The sequence below is a fragment of the Leptonotus elevatus genome, chromosome 2, assembly GCF_054856555.1.
Source record: "Leptonotus elevatus isolate MCC_2025b chromosome 2, RoL_Lele_1.0, whole genome shotgun sequence".
NCBI classification, from domain to species: Eukaryota; Metazoa; Chordata; class Actinopteri; order Syngnathiformes; family Syngnathidae; genus Leptonotus; species Leptonotus elevatus.
Window position 1 is genome coordinate 3805298 of NC_141240.1, and position 17712 is coordinate 3823009.

General features: G+C 37.9%; 1 protein-coding gene and 3 long non-coding RNA genes across 6 annotated transcripts in view; 2 read left to right on the forward strand and 2 right to left on the reverse strand.

Moving 5' to 3' along the window:
- The window catches only part of LOC147178185 (tripartite motif-containing protein 54-like), a 31775-nt gene extending 19073 nt beyond the window's left edge, over positions 1-12702 (forward strand). For 2 of the 3 annotated variants that reach the window (XM_086068755.1, XM_086068753.1), the window contains exons 8-11: positions 3079-3101; positions 3193-3317; positions 3472-3698; positions 9577-9907. In XM_086068755.1, coding sequence (XP_085924881.1) covers positions 3079-3101; positions 3193-3317; positions 3472-3698; positions 9577-9657 — 456 coding nt within the window. In that variant the 3' untranslated portion in view covers positions 9658-9907. Of the gene's footprint in view, positions 1-3078; positions 3102-3192; positions 3318-3471; positions 3699-9576; positions 9908-12343 lie in introns of those variants that run through there. The other variant, XM_086068754.1, reaches the window with a different exon arrangement.
- On the reverse strand, positions 10348-13319 carry LOC147178186 (uncharacterized). Its single transcript, XR_015094081.1, has 3 exons — positions 13189-13319; positions 12486-12584; positions 10348-12367 (listed from the first exon to the last, which is right to left on the reverse strand). It is a non-coding gene; the product is annotated as an uncharacterized LOC147178186 (long non-coding RNA).
- A 1080-nt stretch (positions 13320-14399) lies between these two features.
- LOC147178187 (uncharacterized) lies at positions 14400-16067 on the forward strand. The gene is made up of 2 exons (XR_015094120.1): positions 14400-14599; positions 15413-16067. It is a non-coding gene; the product is annotated as an uncharacterized LOC147178187 (long non-coding RNA).
- On the reverse strand, positions 16065-17424 carry LOC147178188 (uncharacterized). The gene is made up of 2 exons (XR_015094121.1): positions 17162-17424; positions 16065-16371 (listed from the first exon to the last, which is right to left on the reverse strand). It is a non-coding gene; the product is annotated as an uncharacterized LOC147178188 (long non-coding RNA).
- Positions 17425-17712: the final 288 nt, after the last annotated feature.

Consider the following 17712-nt stretch of genomic DNA (forward strand, 5'->3'; position numbering starts at 1 on the left):
CTAAGTGTGTTTTGAATTCATGAATGCCCTGTGCGAATGTACGTTCGCATAAAAATAATACAGCGACGTAAAAAGGCTGCGTAGCGAATTGCCTATTTGCGTAAAGGACTTTTCTACTGGGAAACTGACTACGCATGCGCGAACACACATCGCTACGCGGACAGGGCTGGGGAAAGCACAGTAATGGTGGATAATTTTTGCAGCATTTTTGCCTGCAGCCAGACGAAGTAATCAGTCATTTTTAATTGAGGTATGAAAATCACCAAATGTTGTCACTTTTAAATCTACAGGTAGTGTAGACTTTCTGAAATGAAAGAAATAATTAAAATTAATAGAAAAAGCCAAACGGTTTCAACTTTCATTTCAGCCTGTGGTAGGCAGTGCCTACCTTGCCTATCCTGACTCCTGTACAGAGGAGGATTTTGTCGCCAATACATTGTAGTTAAACTGTGCGTTTTGGCTAGGCTAATGCTATGAAATGTAAAAGTTAGCAGCTTAGCCTTAAACTAGCTAGATTAGGATCATGTAGGGCAGTGGTTCTCAACCTTTTTTCATTAATGTACCCCCTACAAAATCTTTTTTCAGCCTAGTACCGCTAAAACAAAACAAAACAAAACTAAACTAAACTAAACTAAACACAGTGATGTGTCATCATGTGTCTGGTTTTAATTTAGGAACTGGTTTTAACTTTGGCCACAGTTCCACTATGTATCGGTCAGAAACAAAAGCAGTAATTGTCTTAATGGTAAATAAATAATGTTGCGATTATTATCAACATAACAACTCCTCATTTGAGCTCATAGTACTGTTTGGTTTTGTTAGAAATCAAATCTTTGATTTCCTGCGTGTTCAAATAAAACTCAAAGTTGAGATCTCATGAAGAAGTTTCTTGCAAGCTTTATTATTTAGAAATTTCTAAAGCCACTTTGGATCCTTGCTCAATCAGAAGTGATCTCAAAGTGTGTGTGTCTCTCTCCGCTCTTCCCCACTTATACAAAAGCAGTGTTTACAAAAAATGCTCTCCCCCTTTCATCCTGTCCTGTCAGCAGAGTGAAATACACAAACTGATAATCCTACACCAGTTCCTATCTTAGTTCACTCCAGATGTGGGTAAACAATTGGTCCCCGGCACCTCCTGCACCAGGAAATTTATGGACAGACCTCTGCGTGCACTTCCAAACATCCCTCATTTAGATAACTCAGAAACCTTACTAGACATTTCTTTCCCAGAGAAGAGAACAAAGGACTATAGATTGACTAACATATGAATTAACTGTTGTCTTATTATTACACAGCTCTAACTAAAATCAAAACGGTTAAAATATAAATTGAAAGAGAAAAACAATGTTAATAATCTAACAGTTTTCAAAACAAATAATTCAGTTAAAACAATCAGAGCATGCAGGAGCGCTGCTAGGATATTTTGGATTTATCCAAACCATTTCTCTTTGGTGCTCTTCAGTGGAGGGATCCGCAAAAGCATTATCAAAAAAGAGAGAAAACTGAGGCACTTAAAGCTGTTCCAAGTAAAAGGCCTTTATTGCCACATGGCCAGTTGATTAAAAATTGTCAACGCGTTTCGGTCTAGGTAGGCCTTAGTCAGGGCAAGCTTGAGTGCCTCAGTTTTCTTTCTTTTATGAAAATAATTCAGTTAACTTTAAATAAAGCAGAAACTGAAAAAAACAAGATGGTTTCTAGCATGTTTGCTACTTTTTCAAATATATTTTAAAATCCCATGTGACCCCTGAAGTGTTTTCACATACCCACAGGGGTACACGTACGAAGAACCACTGATGAAGAGAACCCCCGTAATTGTTTGAGTAATTGTTTCATTAACCCAGTTTGCAAAGACTGTTATGCCAGACTGCAATGTTAGATGAATGAAACTGTAATAAATGCCAGGACCAGAGATGATCTCAGTGTCTATAAAGGCCCCCCACGCCTTATTTTTAGGTCTAAGTAACGTTAACCAAGTTATTGTATACTGTATACTGTATAGGGGCGGCATGGCGCAGTGAATGAGTGGTTGTCTCCCATCCGTAAGGTTGTGTATTTGATCCTCGCCCCTGGTGACCATGTCGAAGTGTTCTTGAGCAAAACTCTGAACCCCAATTTGTTCCCAGTGGACCTGGCAACGCCTTGCATGGTATCTGCCGACTACTGGTGTGTGTGTGTGTGTGAATGGGTGAATGTGAGGCTTAAATTGTAAAGTGCTTTGGGCACCATATGGTGTAGTTGAAGTGCTATCTAAAAAGCAGTCCATTTACCATTTATACAATAACTTAAAGTAATATAGCCCTAGCTAACTTATATGATGTAGTTTAATTTGATAGTAGATAACATATTATTCATGTTTACCTCACAATAAATACATTTTACATTACAAATTTCTCCTAATTCATTCATGATCATTTTATTATTGTGCGTAATTACAAATGATGGCTTTTCCCTCATATGTCACCGTTTTTAAAACAGGGCGTTTTTCTAGAAGTGAAAAAAAGGTAAGTAAAATTTAGAGAGTACCCACTTCTCCAGGGACCACTACACCGCTGCCTACAACCTCTAAGAACACTTAATATTGAGACACTTGCTAATGCACACACACATTGAGTTCCTCCACATATTGACTTGCTTCACAAGCATATTACGTTTCCCATTAGCGTCAATTTTAAACGTAGGAGGGCCAAAACATGCTTTGTGAAAATTAAACTGCACTAAAAAACTAGCCAGAACTGCTAGAACTGCACAAATGGAAATCAACCTGACTTTTTTTTAACAGATGTGCTGCTTTTAATATTGTGACATGACGACAATAATATTGCGTGAGTTTTAATATTACAATATCACAATATTGCCGTTGTTGTTACATCCCTATTATATAGTATTTATTCATTAAAAGACAATTAACAAAACCATTAAAGATACAAACTTTTCTGGAACACTGCTTCTATATTTCATAACAAGGGAAATAATATGTTCCTGTCCTGTCAAACTATCCCATTTGAACAGTTTCAGCTCTCAGCAGTATTACAAGTATAAAAATGAGTTAACCAGCTCTGTTTCTTTCCCCCATCACAGAATTCCAAAGAGTTGATCACAAAGTGAGTAGTCAAACTGATTGATGTCTGATTTTCCTGACTGGCAACACTCCCAACTAAGTCCTGCCCTCCCTTCCCTATAATTGCTCTCTAGGGTCAAAGGTGCTGCCAACTTTAGTCTGCCTGAGGCAGTCAGACCAAGTGACAACAAGATGAGACAATACAAGTGTAACTTTCACAAGCAGGAGCGAGCCGTCGCTGCCATTGACTTCATCAGACGTATGTCACAATTCAAGAACTCGTCTGTTTGTTTGTTTTTGTAAAAGCAGGGTCAAGGGTAACATGATGAGTCCATGGTGGCACAAGAACACTCTTGATATCCCAAAAAAACATCTGCTCCATCCAGCACAAGTTGTTTTTCTCTCTTTTCTAGCTGAAGATTCTGCAGAACCAACAAAAAATACAGAAACAGAACCTTCAGAAACTGAAGATGTGCCAACAGAAGTGCACCTTTGGCACTCAGAACCACCCTTAGCACTTTCAGAAGGCTCCATCCAGGAAATGGACTGTGAGGAGGAACAGCTCCCGATAAAAGAGGAGATGGAAGAAGAGGCAAAGGAACTTTCTATTTCTCAGGAGCCTCAGATAGACACACAACAGGTATGTACTCCTTGCATATTCTTACTATGCTTCTGTTCTGGGTAAGGGTTAAGAATAGCCCTAACCCTCTCAAATGCTCATTAAGATACAATGTTAGGTTTATATTAATACTTATAGAGTGTGCTATTGGTGTGTTGCTACTAACATTATACCTGCAAGTATAACCTATTCAGTTTGGTTGGTATGTAGTCGAGAGGTTTAGCAACTTGTAGCTTCAATTCATGATACATAGGTCTGCTTTGGCATGGAAGTACCTTATAGTCATAGGAATAAATGTATATTTAGCCGATTTTTAGCAAGCAGCAGCCGACTGTACTTGAGAGACCCATATCTTTGCTTCTGTTGTAGCTAAATTGACAACTTTGGTGTGAAATTGGGGTTTCTTTTTTGCGATCAAAAATTCTAATAAAGTTAAAGTAAAAAAATAAATAAACAATAATAGGGGGTTACACTAACAGACCCATGACTAAACCATAGATAAGCAGAAAAAGATGGATGGCTGGATGGACAGATGGACAGACGCAAGGATGCACAGTTGTGAATGGACTTGAATGGGTTTTTGGCAGAGCTGGGCACTTCCGTCAATCGTCAATTCCCGTCAATGACAATGCCCACCTTCAGTGGCGTGCACAGAGATTTTATGGGGCAAGTGCTCCGTGGGTTGGGTGGTGGGGTGGGAGTGGGGTTGTCACTTTTGTGCACAAGGAATATACCTTACTGACAATTCCGAGATTACGTCTCAAGTCAAGATGGCCGTCAATTTGGTGAACGAAATCTATCTGCTCATTGAAATGCGTTGAACTTTAGATTGTTGTCATTTGATTTGTGAGGATGATTTTTTCAAAATGTGATGTCGTTTGTTTGATAGTCACAGGAAAAAGCATTACAATCTGCTGTTTTTTTCCCACTGTATAAAGGAAGCATTTGCATTGTGTTTGCATTGGGGACATATCAGAAATGCCCGGATGTTCGGAAATGTCTATAGAAGTTTTTAAATAAACATTACATACACATAATAATAATAAATAATACCCCACAGCTAGTTTTGCAGTCATGTTGCCTATTAGGGCAACATGACTGCAAAACTTGTAGCATAGAAGTAACTTACAGTTATAGTTTGTACCAAATGATAGCTAATAATAGCTTCATGCCTGCTGATTTAGTACAAACTACTTAAAAAAAAAGAATACGATTTTTCAATACAATTAACCTTAAGGAGCAAATCAATATTAAAATTGGATCTTTAAAAGGTGCTAAACTCTAGTTAACATGACTCTCTCTGGCCTTGACTCTGAGTCTGACCTTTCATCTTCATGCGTCTTTGATTTCATCCAAGAGAGCAAAGAGATGCTTCCCTTGACTGCTGGCTGTTTTCCCCTTTTCAGCCTCTCCTTTCTAGGCATTTTGCTACAATTACTAAATAAATAGACCAATTGTAACCAAACAGACCAATGGCATGAGAATGAATAAGACTGACTGTTGTCATTACATGAAGGCAAAAGGGTATTTTTCACAGGCAATTGACAATTCCAAACATCTGGGCATTTCCACAATGCAACTCAATGCAAATGCTTCGATCACCAGTGATGTATTTTATTGTTTTTGCCTGTGACTACTAGCATAATACAAACCAGAAACAAACAACAGTTCATCACATTTTGAAGTCAAAATAACCCCCACAAATCAAATTACAATGATCCAAAGTCCAATGCTTTTCAATGCACGGATCACAGAAAGCTTCCTTTCACCGTCATTAGTCTTACTATGTGGTGGTTATCACGTTATCTATTATTGAATTAGCATTTTAAACTAGGTGGCTAATATTGGCGAATTTATGCTCAGTTGTTTGTGCTGTATGAGACATGCTACTTCACAACAAAATGATTATAGGTAGGGAATAGAGGGCAAACAAACAATACAATTTCACTGGATTCATAACAGTTACCTGGCTGGGGTAGGGGAAGGAGGAGATGGTGTGTGTCTGTCCCACACCGCAACCGTGGGTAATTAGCGAGAGAGTTAGGTCAGGTGCACTCGCGCGCAGGGGACTTATATTTTTTCACACGCGATTAATCATGCAGCTTTTCTAAAAGATTGTGTCAACATTGACTTGTCCTCATGAAAGTGTTTATTTAAAAAACAAAAAAAAAAACATACAAAAAACGAACTTTTCAAAGAGCACTTTTTTTTTAGAGAGGGCAGAGGGGCAAGGGTGTGAGCACCACTAGAGGTCTACCTGTGCACGCCAGTGTCCACCTTTCGGTTAGTGTACAAGGATGCGAAGCCTTGAAAGAATACACAGACTGAGCACCGAGTGAAGCAGGATTACTTCCGTCAATCAAGGTGAGTACACACGGTCATTGTCATTCCGTGTATTTTTGTGAGGCTTTGCATTATCAAGCATTCGCTGAAAGTGCTGAAGCACGCCACTGAAGGTGGGCATTGTCACTGACGGGAATTGACGATTGACGGAAGTGCCCACCTCTGTTTTTTGACATGCAATTTTTAAAATGAACAATTGTCATGTAAAGGGAATAAACCGTGATGAAAAGGGAGTTGAGCCGAAAGGCTAAGCTGCCGATTTACTGGTCAATCAACTGTACGGTCCTACCCTCACCTGTGGTCACCAAGATTATTAATGTAAACGAAAACGAACGAAATAACGAAAACTAAAATTAGAAAACCATTTCCGTTAACGAAATAAAATAAAAACGAGCATGTTTTTTGAAAAACGATAACTAACTAAAATGGCATTGTCTGTTCACAAAAATGTCTTTCGTTTTCGTATTTTTAAGCTTTTTGTAATTATTTAATATGTACAACATGGCTCTGATGGTTTTACGACAGTTGTACAGCTGTATGGCAACTCTACGTCTAATAGTGACGTAACACGTTAACAATGACGGCCTGAAAGTTAAAAAAAACACACACATTCCTGTGTTGCAGCGTTTCATTAATTTATTTTAGCTGTCAAACTCGCCGTCAAATTTAGTGGGCGGGGCTGATTCACTCAAATCTTGTCTAATCGACTGCTTCAGCCTGAAGAGGTTACAAACATACAAACATGGCGGCTCCGGTGATGGATTTTTTTGCTGATATAGAGTGATCGAGGCTTGTTATTGTGCAAAACCAATATAAAAATAAAAGGGATAATCTACTATTTCGCTAAAGTACAGTTTTGACTTGTAGGTGTTTCCATTGAAAATGATTTGCTTCTGAGGCGTAGTTCTCAAAAAGCACCTAATGAGAGCGTAAATCTGAGTCTAATAGTAACGACCTATTAAGGTGCCACCCATCCTATCGAATTGTGTTTATTAGCTACTCACTCTGCATCAATTTATTGTTCTGAAATGGCTTTGCCTTGACTTGGAGCAGGGTGACCAATCAGGTGTTAGGGCCTGCCCACCAAACTTTGATGGGTGAGTTTGACAGATAAAATAAATTCATGAAACGCCGCAACACAGTGACCATGAAATAATTAATTAAATAGAGAAATAATTATATATATATATATATATATATAGAGAGAGAGAGAGAGAGAGAGAGAGAGAGAGAGATATTTCACAAAAAAAATTATATGTTCCCTCGCTATAATATATATATATATATATATATATATATATATATATATATATATATATATATATATAGTTCACTTTTCACTGTCTTGCTGTTTCGCTGATTTTTTTTGTGCAATTTTGCATGCTTTTTCTTTTTTTTACAGTAATGTGCCTATTTTATAAAAAATTATGAAGTTTTGAACATTGATAATGTTTAAACAAGAGAGAAATGTGAGAAAATGTAAATGACTCGATGACAAGAGTGTATAAACTGTGTGGTGAGGGGTTTTATAGATAGATAGATAGATAGATAGATAGATAGATAGATATACAAATAATCATAGGTAATTTCATTAATTAATGACACATTTAATAACACATTGATTTATTTAATTCCATATTTAATTAATAAATGAAACATTTAATTAATTAATGACACATTTATTAAAATGTTTAATGGTGTATTCATTTATTTAATTTTGGCCTCCATAGAAAAACACTTGTCTCCTTGTTTATTGTATCTGAAGAATGACCCAGAGCGTCTGAGCCAAATGCGACATTAGTTTTTTGCATTTGCCGTCAAATTCTTCCCCTGAGGCTGCGTAGGCGGCGGGGACATGGGGAAGCCGCCTTTTGACCGCTGGGAGAAGCGACACGCGGCTGGAGGGTTGCTTCTGCGATGGAGCTAACTGCCGGCAAGCTACAGCTCAACTCCGGTGGGAGCGAGACACTAGATTTTGCCTCATGGCCTGGACTCAAACAACACCTATCACATCTCTTCCAATAGCTTTAATGTCATGTTTTTTTGTCTTTTTTCTTATCGCGGTTTTTCTTTTTTGTTTGTTTGTTTGCAAAGCATGACGGCGACGATGGCAAGCACACTATACCACTTTATTTTCAACTCGCATCATGTCAACGAGACTCATCGTGACTGACAGATGTCGAAGTCAAGTGATTAAATGATAATTTATCACCATACTCTCGTCATTAAAAGTGTACAACAGTTTTTCACAGAGATCAAATGGAAGCTGATGATTTTGAGGAGGAAATGGAGTAGTAGTTATGGCAACGATTTTGGCCATGATAGCATTAAGCACTGCATATTTCAGAGCATTGGCGATTTCTTTTATATATTATTATTTGAGCCCGCAACAATCATAAAAAAATGCCCGTGAAACCCTGGAGGGACTGGCTAGGACTGCCTACAAATTACCTATAGATGACATATGTGCCACAAATCCCCATATATCCAGTATTTATTTAATTTTATTTAATTACTTTAAATGAGTTTGATGACGTATGAGTTTGATGAGCCCAGCCGATGTAAGAACAAACCCCCCACAAAATTGTCCAACCAATCAGCCTTGATCAGTGCAGCCCGCTTACTCAAAGTTCCAGCCTGGCTCAGCATGGGTGTGTGTTGTTTTTACATCGACTGGGCTCATCAAACTCATACGTCATCAAACTCATTTGAATTCATTACCGAGAACTCTAAGATGCTGTGGAAACACAAATTATAAATTCCCTGCGGAAGTTTCACAACCAAGAACTCCATTTACCCAGAACTCAAAGATCCTGGGCTTGTTGGTGGAAAAGCAGCTATTGAGTACTCAAGAGTTGAGTACTCCTAGTGGTATTGGCATGAAAAAAGTGGTATTGAACATCCCTAATTATGAATAACCCTACGTGAGAAATTGTATTTTAGCAAAATAACCTATTTAACATATTAATTTGATTAAATTAATAAAATGATTGGTTAATGGATTTGTCCTAAAAATACATTACTGAAATAAATGTGGTCAGTGCTGCCTGCTTTTGCCATCATGGCCTCCGTTGCTGCTCACCTCATCCTACCGCTGATGTGGCCACGCCAACTTCCTACGTGCACATGAAAGATAGATGTTGAGGGCTTGTTAACAAAGCATCATGGGAACTGTATTGAACTGATTTGTCTAGCTCTACAACAGCGGCCCAAACTCCAATCCTTGAGGGCGCCCATCCTGCATGTTTTACATGTTTCCCTCCTCCAGCACACCTAATTCAAATGATCAGCAAACTCTGCAGAAGCCTGATTTTAAAAAAAATACTGATCATTTGTATCATGTTTGTTGGAGCAGGGAAACATTTAAAACATGCATGATAGGGGCTCTTAAGGACCAGATTTGATGACCCTTGCTCTACACCATTCTCATCTTCACTTCTTCTGCCTCCTCATCATTTTTTTTCTCTCCCCGTCTCTTCTTCCTACCTAAACATATTTTTCACTCTCCCTTACATTTTCTTTCACCATTTCGTCCTCTTCTTTCTTATCTCTGCAGGCTGTCATTGTGCTCTTCTACCTAGTGGTCTTCCTGGTGCTCCTGCAAAAGGCTTGGTCTTGCGTGGGCTGCTTCATTTAGGTCAGGTCAATTCACTTCCTTTCACTACTTGTTTTTAAGTCACTGCTAATAACTCCTTTATTCTCACTGAAGTTTAACCCAGCTTGAGAGTTGACTCTGTTACTTTGTTACTGTTTTTGTGCCTTTTTACTGTTTTATTATTTTTATCATTGTTGCCTATTTTGTGCCTTTTTCTTCAACTTGTGTACAGCACAATTGTCAACTGTGTTGTTTTTAAAGTGCTTTATAAATAAAATTTGATTGAATTGGATTGCATTTACACATAGCGGCAGCAGGAGACACACCCATCTTCACAGTCACTCACGGTATACATGTACCACACCGGCTAGACTTCTGGAAAACCATACTGATTATTAGGGCCTGAGTCACTAATGCATAAAAATACTTTTACTCAATGCACATGCCAAGCGTACATGCAACATCACTGTGGGATTCATGACACGAGCATACCAGTCAGGGTTCATTTAAATGACTCATGGCAGCAGCTTGAAGTTGCAAGACACCATAGATGAATCTCAGTCCCAGGAATGAATAATAGACACTCTGTTATCAGTATAATCAGTTAATCAATAATCGTTTTTCCTTTTTCTTTTTTCTTGAAGACTGTGCTCTGAATATAACAAATGTGTTATTTAAGGCTTTTGAACTATGCCTAAATGTGAGCCAATGTGAGGTAATGGCAGCAAAAGACTCATACAGTAACATAACGTAAAAATATTTGTTAGGGTATGGCAGGGTTGAGGATCCAAATCCAGGCAAGCCAGGACACAAGTGCAGAATGTAGCCTAATCAAAAAAACCTATGGTATTTATTTTCCAAAAAACAATGGGGTAACAACACACTTGGAATCTGAAATACAACATTTACACAATTCTAAAAAGCAATACACAAAGTAAAAAACAAACAAAAAACAAGTCAAGTACAACAAGAAAAAAGTTATTTCAAAAACCTGGCAACAGACTCACCACAGCAGGCAACAACAAAACCAGGAAAATAAACGGACAAGAACTGAAAAAAACGGAGAAAACGAGACGAGGAACACCTGAACACACGACTTAAGTGGCTGAGGGAGCTGACTGGAAGACACAAGGGACTGGATTGACAAACACAGATGGAAACAAAAAGACCTAACGAACAGTACAAGACATGAATCACAAGAAAACAAGTCATAACAAAACCAATAACAAATCTAAACAAAAACTCAGATCATGACAATATCCATTGGTAAAAAAAATAAAAAATAAAACAGAAGTTCCCTGAATTTTTGCACCGGTTATAGAAAAAAAACTCAAAAGAGATTTAACCTTTGACTTCTTAGAAATCCGTTGTTTGCCGGTAGAACATTAATAACTCAAGCAGAAACAATATCCAGACTTGGTTATGCTGCCCTCTCATTGCAGACCATCAAAGATAGATCAGATGCTCTTCAATTATTTATGGAAAAATAAAATAAATGTTATTATGAGAAAGGGTGCCTTAATTATTTTTTAATTTTTATTCTCCTTCAAGATTAACTGGATTAAACCATTTTTAAATAAAACAAACTCAATATGGAACCATATGTCTAATTATTGTTTTTCTGTAATTGGTGGTTTAAAGTTTATTTTGGTATGCAGTTAAATCATGGGAAAGAAATACCTGTTTGCTCATCAAACTTCAGTAAGCAAGCATTGCTCGCATGTTCACTAATTTACAAGCACAACTTTTCAGCATGCCGTTACTCTATTTGGAATAACACAGATATACTTTACAAGCTCAAATCTCTGTAGTGGTTTAATCATAGTATTATTTGGGAAGATAATTATTCAACAGTGGCTGTTCGTCTATGTGTGCCCTAGGGATTGGCTGGCGATCAGTTCACGGTGTACCCCGCCTCCAGCCATTGATGGCTGGGATAGACTCCAGCATGCCCGCGATGACATATATGAGGTTATTTTCATAACTTTTTATTAAATCTGGAGTTACGCGGTGGCACAGAGTGAGACTTCATTTTTCCACACAGCTGCTTAGCTGCTGTGTGGCTTTGCTTTGGCTTTGCTACAGTGACACTATTGGCTATTTGGCTGAATGCCGTCAAGTGGGCTAAACAAGGAAATAGCTATTAGTTGATACCAAGTTATTATCATCTTTAATGTGGAAAGCGTAGACGGTGTGACTTGCACTATGTGCAAGCTAGTGAGCATTTCGTGTGGCGGAAAGGATATAGATGTGTTGCATGCTTCACGGCTGCACTTCACTGATGGGCAGCCCCACCCCCAGCCAGGCAGCCTTGCCGCTATCAGGCGCTGGCGCTTCAAATTCAGCCTTTTGTTTGTTAATGTGTTAATTAACTAACATGACATCAAAAGCTCATACCATTGATTAATAATGGAAACTAACAACACCAGCTTGGGTAAGAGGCAGACCAGAAACAAAACAAAAGCACAAACAGCATATACCAATAATTCTAATACAAAAGTATACCAACAATGTTAATGGGAAAAAGTTAAAAACCGGAACTTGAACCTGCTTCGTCTCCAGCTCGTTTACGAATGCATGGACGTACTCTGTTGTGCCGTATTATGGACCCTGTCAATTCCTGGCTGCTACTAATCGTCTGCTCTCCTGGAAAGCTTTGGCTGTGCTGCCCTCCACGCCTTTGACGCAGCCAGTTCTCACCAGTTCTTCTCGCTAATTTCCAATGCAGAGAAATGGAGAGGTGCGACTGTACCTGACAAAGTTTGCACGCTGAAGTTGTGACAATGTGTGATGTTTCAGCCGAAAAGTGAACATCTTGTTTGAGCTCAGCTTCCTGCCCCTACATCAATGTCAGTCATAATTGAACTTACTCAATCAAGGTGCAGACCAAGGAAGATCCTGGTTGGCAAGGTTATGCACCGATGTGGGTTGATTGATGGCTGCCCCTCAACCCCTCCAGCAAACAAGTCCTGTTGAAGAGGAACACAAAGCCAAAAACATGTAGTCCGATCGTCGGACAAAATAATCCACAGGGAGACAAGGGTTCGCACTGCAGTCTTGGGTTTTATTCAGCACACTTTGCCTCTTCGCTTCTGCTTGTTTATACTCACATACACGGCTGATTGAATAATTTGGCAACAGCCGAGAAGACTGCTGCTATGTCTCCCAAAACAACATCCAACAATGTAAAATTATCTTGAATAAACGAGATTGAACATTTATATTATACTGTTTGGCATCTTAATCTCAACATCTGCGTTTCCTATTTTGTAAAGATAAATGAAGGTAGCTGCAACGTCCATGTCTTCCTGCCCCATATGCAACCATCTTTATCCAACGGACACAGTCTGCAGCGAAAGGTACCGGTAGTCAACTACAACTTATTTAATGTTTGAAATATGTGTCCAAAGGCACAATGATGACAACGTCTACCAAAACTCAACATTCTTGACAGTATTTCTGAAGCTTCAGGACAAACTGGGCAGCATCCAGCAAATCCGCCAGTACACATCAGAAGGATTTTTTTCTGTTCCTACTTAGATGGCCTACATTTATTAGAATAAAACTACTCACATTTGTTGAAAGTCCATTTGTTGATTGCTCTTTTCATTATTTGGTGCACAGTGAGCTTTACTTAATACCTACTGAAAATGTTGTTGCCTTGTTAGTAGCACAGTGCCAGAGACAATCAGAGGCAGAGTAGGGCTGGCCTTGTATTGAAACAGGGCAATAACAAATCCAGCAAAGTAAACAATTAACTGTACATTGTGGGGAATATTTGACACGTCTGGCAAAACACCGCCAATTCGGAGAGAAGACCAACTTCAAAATAAACATTCCCATACCAAGTAATATGTAAAGCGCAATGCCAATTACACTTTTATTTTGAAGTTGTTCCCGGGAGCGTTTTGCCTCTCGTGGCGCAACGGATGGCTTGACTCGTCTTGCGGAATGTGCGTCTGCCGTTCGTAAACTATTACAACCAAAGTCAACCAAACAACTTCGTCCTGAAATCACGTTCGATCGCTAATTAATGGTTACTCAACTCGGAACTTAATTTCATACAAAGTGCTGTACATGGAGCAAAAATCAGTAATGGAATAAAGACAGGTAAAACAAAAATAAATTAATTAATAACTATAAGTGGGTAAATGAATAAGTAAATAACACAAGTAGGTAAGTAAATAAAATAAATAACAAAATACAACAGGCGTCAGGCACCATAAAACATTGAGTCTCATGCCAAGTCAAATGCCAAATATGGAGGTAAATATGGTGCAAAACTAACTTGTAAAAAAAATTTGTACCTGTAGAAAATAGTCAAAATTTGTATCTGTAAAAGTCGTGATTTGTACCTGTAAAAAAAATGTGGGCCTGTAAAAAAAATTTTTTACCTGTAAAATTTTTTTGTATGTGTAATACAAATTTGTATCTGTAAAAACAAATTTGTACCTGTAAGTCATGATTTGTACCTGTACAATTTTTTTTTTTGTATCTGTAAAAAAAGTGTAAATTTGTATCTGTAAAAATTGTGATTTGTACCTGTAGAAATGACAACTTGTAGTCAAAGAAGTCGCAACTAGGAGTCACAAGTGTTTTTTCTGCTGCTGTCCAGTGACGTGAGTTTTGCACTATTTATCTCACTACAAAAGGTGTAAAACTGATTCGTACTTGTAGAGCGCCGTGATTTGTACTCGTAGAAGAAGAGGGCGGGCTCTGGAGGATTTGGGCGGGCTAAAGCTCAACCTCATTGGTTGAGGAAACGACCGTGGGTTGAACTCAAATGACGCCCATGCACAAGTCCATAATTCTAAACAAACAGAGTAGCCATACCAGTTTACGTGTCATTTTGGAAGAAGAGGATGGCCCAGGCGTGAAAATTTCAACATGGTTCAATATACGAACACCGTGTGGAACAGCTTAAACGTTGGTTGACATGCAGAGCACTCCAAGTGGGCAGAAAGAAAGAAGTTTTAGTATGAAGGTAAGATTTATTGTACGAACATAGCTCGTAATCCGGTGCTAGCTAGCTAGCTCATCTCATGTTGTTGTCACGAAAACTGAACACATTGAAGTCACGACTTTTATTTCAAGATTTGAAGCCTACCAGTGTAAACATACGATCAATAGCTTCTACCTGTAAAAAAAAAAAAAAACAATAATAATAATCTAAAAATACCTCATAAACTGCTGCTTAGTGCTTAGATGTGAAAATTACTATAGAGCTACAGAACCCTATTGAATGTTTTACAAGACGACCTAAACCTATAACCAAAAGTGGACAGTACTCAGCTACTTGTATTTGACTAACATTATATTTAAGCATCTGTACTCTATCATAATAAAATGAAAACAAAACGTTTTTACTGCGAGTGGTTCTTTAAGCCGCTACAGGTATTTTAACCTCAACCCTTTATCCTCTGTATTTAATCATTTTATTTTAAACATTACAATTTATTGATAAATGTCAGTATTTTGCAATGTATGCTTTGCAAAGTTTTAAAAAAAAAAAGGCTCTTACACTCTTAGTTTACTCATCACCCACAGTACTCAAATATTTGTGCAAGTATTTTTTCTGCGCTTTTAATTTCTACTTGAGTTAAATTTTCCAATGTAACATTACTCTTATTTAAATATTGGCTATTCTGCTTTTGAAATGCTAGTCTATCTGTATCACTAAGATGTGAGCAGTGTCACTGTCACCTAGCTACTTTAACAAAAGTAACTTGGTCAAATGTTAGTTTATTTATTTTTAATTAAATGAGAATCTCATAAATTTCAAAATCTTGCTCAAAAGGTGGAGACAACTGCTGCAGACACTGCTGAAGCATCAGTGAAAAGGATGACCCACACCATCAGCAAGCAGCCAAGAGACAGGAGATGACACCTGGGGGTATTCCATCAAGCCGGATTATGGAAAAATTATTTTGCAGATCTTCTGTTGATGTGAATGTAGCAGGCGGTGGTCCCCTCCCCCACCTGTGGCAGTGGTCAGTCTTTTTTTTTGGTGGCTACAATAATGGGCAACATATATTTACAGCTCAACACTTATTTAGTCTTATTTTTTATATATATTGTTATAGGCTACTTGCAAACTTGTTGCCATGATCGCTTTTGGCTACTGTTGAGATGTAACAGTGAATAATGAATATGTAGGTCAATTCGAAGTGCTTTACATTAAATCAATAATTAATAACACTATTAACGTGAAATACACATCTAACATGAAACAATTATAATTTATACATTTAGTCTGTCGGCTTTTTTTTTGCCACTGATATTTCCCTCGTCTTATTGATAGCAGCAGTATTGCCTTTTTTGGTCTTTGAGTCTTGAATTCCTCATACAGCTCCATCAATAACTTTTGTTCTGTTTGTGGGAAGAATACTGTTCTCGTCTTGGATGGATGCAGAAACGGCTCTTCTGGACATCAAATAAAACATTTCAAATGATGCACAATCTTGTTTATTGAATGATACATGTTATTTGATCTGACTATTTAAAATAACTCTCAATATGGATTAAATTGTACTCCTGCAACATTTTAAACTCAAAATTGGAAGACATTTAGAAAGCATAAGTTCTTCACTTTCCCAAAGGTGTTTGCAGTGAAATTCTCTCATAACAGTAACCAGTGTATCAAGGATTTTCATTTGTTGGACTTCACAGCCACTTTGAAGCAGGTTTGATGTCACACCATGTGCCACCGTCTAGAGATGGATCAAGAAGTAGCTTTGATTGACTGCATGCTGGCATCTGTGCGAACAGAATGGTTGGGTCAGCATATTCATACAATAAAAAATAATCATAGCTTCCAAGCTGGGTCATTATCAAAACACAGCCACTGACATTATACGTAATCAGTTAAATGTTTAGCTTTATCTTGTTAACCAGAAAAAAAATGAAGATTTTGTCACATCTTAATATCAGAAATAGTGTTATTACTGATAGACACAGACATTGTTCATAAACATTCCCATTTGCATTATTTTTATTTGGCTTCAGTGTTGAAAGCAAATGTGTATGTTTAAAAGTGTAAGAGCCTTTTATTTTAACTGTTTGCAAAGCATACATTGCAAAAATACTGACATTTATCAATAAATTGTAATATTTAAAATAAAATGATTAAATACAGAGGATAAAGGGTTGAGGTTAAAATACCTGTAGCGGCTTAAAGAACCACTCGCAGTAAAAACGTTTTGTTTTCATTTTATTATGATAGTAAGAGTACAGATGCTTGAATATAATGTTAGTCAAATACAAGTAGCTGAGTACTGTCCACTTTTGGTTATAGGTTTAGGTTATCTTGTAAAACATTCGATAGGGTTTTGTAGCTCTATAGTAATTTTCGCATCTAAGCACGAAGCAGCAGTTTATGATTTATTTTCTATAGGTACAAGCTATTGATCGTATGTTTACACTGGTAGGCTTCAAATCTTGAAATAAAAATTGTGACTTCAATGTGTTCAGTTTTTGTGACAACAACATGAGATGAGCTAGCTAGCTAGCACGGGATTACGAGCTATGTTCGTACAATAAATCTTACCTTCATACTAAAACTTCTTTCTTTCTGCCCACTTGGAGTGCTCTGCATGTCAACCAACGTTTAAGCTGTTCCACACGGTGTTCGTATATTGAACCATGTTGAAATGTTCACGCCTGGGACGTCCTCTTCTTCCAAAATGACGCGTAAACTGGTATGGCTACTCTGTTTAGAATTGCGGACTTGTGCATGGGCGTCATTTGAGTTCAACCCACGGTCGTTCGCTCAACCAATGAGGTTGAGCTTAAGCCCGCCCAAATCCTCCAGAGCCCGCCCTCTTCTTCTACGAGTACAATTCACGGCGCTCTACAAGTACGAATCAGTTTTGCACCTTTTGTAGCGAGATAAATGGTGCAAAACTCACGTCACTGGACAGCAGCAGAAAAACCACTTGTGACTCCTAGTGGCGATTTCTTTGACTACAAGTTGTCATTTCGACAGATACAAATTTACACTTTTTGTACAGATACCAAAAAAATTTGTACAGGTACAAATCATGACTTTTACAGGCCCACTTTTTTTTTTTTTTTTACAGGCACAAATCACGACTTTTA